Source organism: Chaetodon auriga, chromosome 2 (genome assembly GCF_051107435.1).
Source record: "Chaetodon auriga isolate fChaAug3 chromosome 2, fChaAug3.hap1, whole genome shotgun sequence".
Taxonomy (NCBI): Eukaryota; Metazoa; Chordata; class Actinopteri; order Chaetodontiformes; family Chaetodontidae; genus Chaetodon; species Chaetodon auriga.
In genome coordinates this window covers 22732464-22741187 of record NC_135075.1, presented here as the reverse complement: position 1 = coordinate 22741187, position 8724 = coordinate 22732464, and the positions used below count along the sequence as shown (strand labels likewise).

At 42.4% G+C, this 8724-nt stretch overlaps 1 protein-coding gene across 3 annotated transcripts in view; it reads right to left on the bottom strand.

The window, feature by feature from the left end:
* Positions 1-2494: 2494 nt before the first annotated feature.
* Positions 2495-8724, bottom strand: part of asic1b (acid-sensing (proton-gated) ion channel 1b) — a 143769-nt gene continuing 137539 nt past the window's right edge. For all 3 annotated transcript variants that reach the window (XM_076741298.1, XM_076741283.1, XM_076741292.1), the window contains 4 exons: positions 7330-7421; positions 6925-7004; positions 5851-5952; positions 2495-5105 (listed from right to left, as the gene is read on the bottom strand). In XM_076741298.1, coding sequence (XP_076597413.1) covers positions 5010-5105; positions 5851-5952; positions 6925-7004; positions 7330-7421 — 370 coding nt within the window. In that variant the 3' untranslated portion in view covers positions 2495-5009. The remainder of the gene's footprint in view (positions 5106-5850; positions 5953-6924; positions 7005-7329; positions 7422-8724) is intronic.

Genomic DNA, 8724 nt, shown 5'->3' with positions numbered 1-8724 from the left:
CAAAATAACACCTATCAATATTTGACAAATAGCCACACATTCCTTAAAAAATACCCAATATGAATAACAGAAGCAAAACTGGTTTTCCATGATGATATGATTAAACAAAATCACACCTCTGGATGCACATTGAAAACAAACTAAAAAACCCCATCCAGGATTGTCAGAGGGACACCAAGAAGGTTCACGTCCTCCTGTTTGTACAGTCATCCAGTCCACAGCAGCACTTCGATACTGAACTGTTTCACCCGACCTTCTTTGAATGCATATTGTCATTGTCGTGTGTCATCTGGAGATAGACACACAGGGAGGGTGTTGAAGCTCTGAAGTAGTTTTTGTGTTAACAAGTAAACAACGTGCCAACAGTGGAGCAGCTCACGGGGTCCTGTAGGTCCGCCACAGAATCAAACACTTTCTTGTTTCCAAACTTTGATGTCATTACACTTCCCCCCAATTAGTATGGAGGTACAACAGTACAAAACATGGCATCCCATCTGTTTGCATAGCCTGTTTGTGTTTGATCTGTGCTTGTGTGAGTGCATGCGAGGGAGGAGGGGGCATACATTATGGTTTTCTGGAACAAGTTGTAGCACAATCCTCATTCATGAGACATGAAAAATAGACTGATTTGCTGCATTGTGCTTCAGTTCTCCTGAGGAGGATTTTACAACCTGTGTGTGTAAGATGCCATTTGATTAGGTTTATCCTTTCCAGGCCTCCTGACAGCCTGGGTATGGAACAAACGAATAAAGGGTCACACTTTCAGCAAATTAAAGGACAAATCAAGCGGACCCAAGTCTGAAATCTAATACAGCGTCTCTCAGTGCTGAGAAACTTGACTGTGCTATAATTATTAATCCTCTTAACGAGCAGAATGTAAAGTGGAGCCCAGAGGAGCCGAGCCGCTGCCTTATCTATGACAAACGGCTGAGCATCCTAATTGCACTGAGAGATCTGACAGGATAAATTTATACCAGAAACGTGACTCATCTGACATGCTGGCAGGCAGGAGAGCAGAGAGACAAGCTGGAGCGTCAGTTCTGCTTTAAAGTGCCTTTCTGTACAGTATGGATCCAGCAGTATAAAGGAAGGCATACTGGAAATCACTGGATCAAAACTGGGTCAATATATGGGTTAACTCTGCCCAGCTTCCACGGGTAGAAAATCACCCAATGCAAAGCTTTGTTTTGACCCACTGTTAAGTACAGTGTTATTTTTTTTGCATGTATATATATTACTGTTGTAATGGTGCAGCGGTGGAAGAGATATTCAGATCTTTTACTTAAGAAGAAGTTGTAATACCACAGTGTAGAAGTACTCTGGTTACAAGTAACAACCCTGCAATTAAACATGTTCTTAAACAAATATTAACATCAAAATATACATAATGCACCAAGAGTTAAAGTAACCATCATGCAGAATGGCCCGTTTGGGAATAATATATATTGTATTATTGGTTTAAATGCTTAAATGTTGCAGCTGGTAAAGGTGGAGCTAATTCGAATGATGCATCTTTTTTTGTGCAACTGACATTAAAATTTACATTTAAGCAACAGCTTTAAGGTAAATCATCGGTTTGTTTTGGCTGACACTGGATCAAAGACACAGCTATATTAAAAAAAATCCTACTAACATGAGGTGAAAACACTCCTTTAACACTGGGTCATGAAACTTGTGTCAGTGATTTTTAGTGTGTGTGTGCATGTAAATGACAAAACACTGCGTGTCACATTAAGAGAATGTTAAACAAGAGCATAATCTCTGTGTTGGTGTAGATGATAAGATGTGATAATAGGATTAGCAGGAAATTACCTCTGATATAAAAAGATCTTGATTGTGAGTGCATGCTCAGTGGCAGCAGAAGGCATGATTAAACCGACAGATGTGGGTGAAAACATGCACAACAAGTCTCATTAAAAAATAACAACAACCCTTAAAATTTCCCTGCGTGAAACCAGCGCTGCTTAAATCACATCCAGCTGCCTGGGGAGATTATCCGAGGGTGTTGGATCCATTTAAGAAGGGCAGGCAGTTTGGGATAGATTCCATTACAAGAGCATCTCTCTCTTATTTTATCCACAGATTGGCTGCGTGTCAACCAACAAGGTGAAAGCAAGGAGGGAGAAGTCATCTCTGATCTTTTTTATCAGGCAGCTGAATGAGGGCATTTAATGATTTAACCTCGTCCAGGCAAGAAAGATTTCTGGATCTGCTAACAACGTGTGAAACTGAACAATTAAGGCCGTTAGACTGCGAGAAATCCTGACTCATCCACAATTTTTGGAAAGCTTTTCAGGCTATCTGAACTCCCGCTGGTATTGCCAGCTCCCACACACCCCCACCTGCTTTACCCTGGAGCCTTTTCAGGATGCAGAAAGCATCTTCTGCAGGGTTTCTGTCACTGGCAGGCAGCTCTCCTGTATTCTGACCCTCCCCTGCAATCTTCTGAGGCGCAGACTGTCGATCAGACAAAGACACAAATGCAAACAGGAAATGAACAGCATCGTCTTTTATTTCTTGATTAATTTCTCTTCTTGGCAGGTACAACAGAAAATAATAAAACCATCAAGGGGCAAAATCATGTGTCATTGAAAACAAGAGAAATCTTCATCAGATGTTGGATCCAGTTCCCTCCGGAGCTTTCACACTTGTATATTAATGTGCGGTTACCAGCTGAGGGTTCTCCTCTGAAAAATAAAAAATGAATGCTCGCATTTGATGAACAATGTTGATGTTTGGTTTCCCACTAAAAGAAATCATGAAAAAATGATAAGGCCAAAGTAAACTTCCCGTCCTAGAATAACCCCGACTGTCTGCTCGCAGTGGACTGATGTGCAGCCGCCTGAGCAGATGATTTCAAGGCAGACCATGTTTAAGGGCATATAACCAGGCTCCAATATTCACGGTCATGCATCACCGCGCAGCTTTTCTCATATAAGTGTGGCAGTTGGCAGCACCAGATGTACAGTAGAATACGAGAGAAGCCGTCGTTAATGTGCGGCTGCTGGTTTGACGGACAATCTTGATAAAACTTGCGTTGGCTGTGCAGGATATTTCTCATCCATCCTTTTGTCAAACAGCAGCTGAAACTGTAATTACATTTCAAGAGTGCGCAGCTCCAAAACACCAATGCTGTGTCTTGCAGCTGTTAAACTGCGGCACAAATGAATGGTCGAAGTAGATAAGTAATATCTATTTTAATACCCGACTCCTGCCCCCAAACCCTGCCCTTAACGCTGATCTCATTCCAGCAAAACATCGTATGCGGCGAAACATCACATGATAACACGTTGATTAGGATGAAGCGCAGAATGCTTGATCAGATATTCTGAGAGCTACCCGTGATTGAAAATGAACATTTGCACAGTATCTGGAGTTGAAAAATACATTGCTTTGCCTCTGTTTACCTACCCAACCAAGCAGACAAATAAAGGCTTCAGAGAGGGAATTCATTGATAAGAATAAAACCTCAGAAGAATAACAATTTCCAAAATGATATTTACATTTTATTTATGCTTTGATAACTAAATAGACCAGCCTATCACCTGGAAGATGGAGAGAGGATTATCAGGCAATATCGAGTTTGTTTTATATGAAAGGAAAAAAAAAACAACTGAAAAACAGTCGGATCAACACGATATTAATAATATGACAATATATCAAGAAGAATACTGTAATACGTTGTCTTTTACATCACCTCTACATACTGGCGGTATTGTGCTTTGATAAGACTTTTGCAACTAGAACACAGATACAGAAAGAATTAACAGCCCCACAAAACTCCAAGGATTTCAGAAATCAATTCTCCTAAAAAAAAAAAAAAAAAAAGAAAAATTCACCTCACCTCATCCCGCGGTCGAGATAAGAGTAAATGAAGTTGAATGAAAAAGCGCTCGACTCATCGGGCACACGCGAAAATGAAAAACTAATGGATGACAAATGAAATTAGGTGCAGCTCTTCCACTTGCACGATCAACAAACGCACGCTGTACCTGCTTGGGCACTGATGTTGGCACCCATGTGAGCACACAACACACACACACACACACACACACACACACACACACACACACACACACACACACACACACACACACGCACACACACGTGCTGCACAGCTACACACATAAACAGAAACATATGGGATGTATCATCTTCCTTTTCCTGTATATCATTGAGGCAAACTTGGTAATTATAATATTTATATATATATATACGTATATATATTTAAAAAAAAATCTAAATCAGAAATGAAATGAAAAACATGCACTGGACAAATACAAGCATGCATTTACATGATGAGACCTGAAATCATCACCAGTACACTTCAAAAGGTGGACGACGCACCTCCGCCGCCGCCGCCACCACGACCCCTCGAAGAAGCTCCCCGCACGGCCGACGACACAGATACATTCTCATACAAACGACACAGAGTCCAGCTGTTGTGTTATGGAGCGCTGCAACAGTTACAGATGTTGCTACATGTACAGTGGAGTAAGCAGGATGAAGGTCTGTCCCGCTGGCAGGCCAGCGTTGTGTGAAACCATCGTGTGTTGCTGTGTTATATAAAGGCATGGGGGCTCTTTTCTGACCGGCTGTCTATGGTGAGATAACTGTACATTTTCCCTTGTTTATTTTCACTTTTTTTTTTCTTTTTTGTCTTTTGAAAGAGAGGTCCGTGTTGGCAAGGTTTCTCCATGAGCATCCTTTGCGGCAGTATTCCAGAGGAAAAACACAGAGATAGAAGAGTTTAGAGTGCTGCATGAAATGTTCTCCAGAAAATTATCAGATATTTTTATATTTGGGGCTTTCCGCTCCGCTTTGCCTCGGGTGGAAGTTCTTTCACCGCATTTGTTGTGTTTGATTTGTCTGCTTTACTCCGTTTCTATGTAAAAAGTGCCTCTGTTAGACTTCGTATCAGTTCCTCGCTCTCCCCGCGTTGGATAGTTCTTGTTGTATGGTTGGCTTTGGTTGCATAACACGCACTTTGATGCTTCACCCGGGTCTGCTCAGCAAGTGAAGTCTTCAAAGTTGGCCTGGCCCGGGTGATGAGGTAGCATGTTGCCAGGATATGTTGATGGTGTACGCAGGTTCTCACAAGGAGCCTGAGAGAGAGATAAATGAGGCGATGAAGCATAACGGCAGGGAAGGTAAAGCAGAGGGGGATAAAGACGGTGGAGGGAAATGATCAGCAGGAGAGGAAGTACTGAGGCAGACAGACGGTAAACATTCAGAGGGAGAGTCATCGCAGCCAGAATAAAAGAGAAAATACAAGACTTTTGAGAAAACCTCAGAAAAACATGACGTGAGCAACACGCTGGGCCAAAAGACGAGAGGAAATAGTTTCATAATAAACTCAGAGATGAAGTAATGAAGGTGACGGAAAGACTAAGCAGAGCAGGTGAGGAGAGCAGAGCAGAGGGGGAGCACGTCTTTCCCCTTTTCTCTGCCTGGGCGCAGACTTACAATTAAAGTGAACTGGCTTCATTTACACTTGGAAATAAGTGAGCTGTCACACCTTCCAAAGCTCTAATTCTGGCCTGTCCCTGCCGGTGCTGTCCCCCAGCTTTGATTAAATTCAAGCCACTTCCCGCTCTCCTACTTCCCTCTCACTCAATTTTCTCTCCCTCTCATCCCAATCACTTTCGTCGATCCCTTTCCCAAGTCTCCCCCTCCCCGGCTTCCTCCATCTTTATCTCTTCACTCTATTGTTCACTCTTCCTCACAAGCACCGTTTCATCCTCCTCCGCTGCGCCGCAGTTGAGACAGTGAAGACAAAGAGGAGACTGTGTCCCCTGTCAAAGCAATGCAGTCTGACACAATGAAAGTACTTAGCAGTAGCCTACTGACATGGCGTTTCACATCATCCAGGCTCAGCACAGCTCCCCGGTCATTGTTGTTGCGGCCTTTGTGTTTCTTCTTCACGCATCGGCACAGTTTGTACTTGATCACCTGGAAACAGGCGAGGACACCAGTTATTGGCGTTTTGGGATCAGAACATAACATTCAGAAAACAAAGTTCAAGCCTGCACGCTCTGGACTTCTGTTTGGCAAACAAAAATTAAAATGACACTGATTTTATGTAGCTATAAATACGGCTCCCCCATTGATCCTGCGCTGGAGCAGGTGCTACTTTCCGCTCAACCCGTCTCTCACACTCACATCTATAATGAAGGACCCGCAAAAAGTCACAGCGCATTGCTGGTAGAGGGGAAGGAATGGAGGAAGCAAGCGACACATAGTTACTCTAATGAGAATGGACAGAGACATCCTGACTAATCTAAAATATAATACATCCGAAATGTTAATGTATTCGGCGTCGCTGCGGCTGAGATGTGTGTGTGTCTCACAGAGATAGGCTGCAGGGTTGTGAGGGACACAGCGTTCGTCACGCTCGCTGAAACATGTCCTTGTGTGGCTGAGTGCATTGTGTGAAAAACTCCATTTCGCGATCAACTAATTCCATAATACTGGAGCAGTACACATTTGCATAAACAGCACATTGTACTAGATGTTTTATCTACAACCCCGAAAAAGTTGGGCCGCTGTGTGAGACATAAATACGACAGAATGTGATCATTTACTGATCCTTTTTGACATAAACTCTACTGAAAGCAGTATAAAGACAATATATTTGACTGATTTCTCTCATGAGACTCATTGATTTTTGTAAATATCTGCTGATTCTGAGTTTGATGCAGCAAACAAGCTGGGACAGGAGCAGCTCACGACTGGGAAAGCTGCTAAAAAAACACCTGTTTGGATCATTCCACAGATAAACATGACTGGGCAAAACAAGTAAACACACAGTGACTGCATTCAGCTTTTCTGGAATCAGGGTTGTAAGTGAGAGACTCCTGATGATGATGATGATGATGATGATGATGATGATGATGATGATGATGATGATGGGACATATTTTACCTCATACAGATAGTCAAAGAGTTCGAGAATAGTGAGGATGCTGGCTCCAATGAAGAGACCCATCTGACCTCCAATATCACCTTGAAAGACAAGTAAGAGAGCACAGAACACAAAACAGAGAGGGAAGCCACCTCTGTGAGTTCACATGAACAGAGCTCAGGTTTCAAACATACATTTTATCTGTATTAAGGTCTGAAAGGTGACAAATGAAACGGATAACATAGATGTTTGCAGTTGAAAAGCCAAGATAGATTAAAGAGACAGTTTTGCGTCTTCTGGGACCAGAACACCTATTATAAAAATGCAAGCAGTTGCGTTACTGTCACTTCGGATAAAAAGCATCTGTCATGTTTCATACTGCGTATTATCTATTCCCAAGAAAACGCTTGACAGCCATTTCCTTACCCAGAAGGCCTGCCAACTCGTAGGCTTTCTTTTGTTCAATGGTTTCGTAGTTCAGTGCTTCAAAGTAGATATCCAGAACCAGAATGTTATCACTGCAAACAGAAAGAGAAGCACGCAGTCTTAAGTCACATATTCCAACGTCTCAGTTTATATTTTATTTATTTTTTTTTTTTTTTTTTTATCAGAGTTTCCTCAGGCGCTGAAGATGACTGGTGAGCCTGCCACTTCCTGCAGATAACAGAGCAGATGCGTCCAGCTGAGTAAATAACCTACCGTCACTTACTAATTTCCCTTAGGTTGGCTCTGGTCATTGAGGAAAACAAAGGAAATGATGACAGCTGTTTGATTTCATACTGTGTTAATGTCTAAAACTCATGACTACAGTCGAAAGAAAAAGAATGGGGATTAGCTTAAAGGCCCAGGGCACGGCAGACTATTATTTTCATTCCTGGATATCCTCCCTTCAGACTTCAGACCCCACTGGAGTTGAGATCAAAACCATAATTCGACTTTGTACTTTCTTTTTTTTGGACGCGATGCACTGTTTCATTACTTAAATTTAAGGCGAGACAAGTGACGATCTGTCAGTCTTAAAAGGAACTCTGGTAAAGCCGAGGGCAGAACTGAAACGGATGAACGTAAATTACGTCTGATATTGTAGAGATGGAGAAAAAATGAACACGCGACATCTGCTCGTTTCATGCTAAGTGCAGGAAACAATCTTCCAACTCCTGCGGTTTGACTGCACTAACTTTATTAAAAGAACATAAAACAGGCCTTTTAAACACCACCAAGAACAATCATTATGCACTTAATCCCTCGCCTGGTGAGCTAATCTCCGTTTGTGGTTCCAAACCTTTTTCGTCAGGTCTACAACCACCGTCCTGTCAGATGAGCTCAAACACGCCCCCACTGACCTTTTTCACAGCAGACATTTGATAACTATTTGAACTGTTTATCCATTACTTTCAGCTATATATATCAACCATTCATCCCATACTTTAAGCTAACTGTTCAGACGTCTCTGCTTGCTTGGTGACGGGCATTTAAGCATATAACACGCGGTGTTCAGGTGTTAAAGCAAACTCAATGTGTGGATATATTTTTAAATCAAACTGCAGTTATTTTTTTTTTCAGGTGAGCTTCTCTAAAATCTTTCCATGTACCCAGCTGCAGAAGAAGTTACCCCCCTGGGGTACGAGCCTCCCTGGTTGGGAATCACTGATCTAGGTGTTTTTTATCTTGTCATTACTGACATTCCTGGGTGTTTTCCCCTGATTTGTAGGCCCACCTGTGTGAGGTGTCAGCCCGCAGCTGGAATTATGCTTCCTTGCTGTCAGATATTTTCATTGCTTGGCGTGTGACCTGCAATACATCCGATCAGAGCTGCTGTCG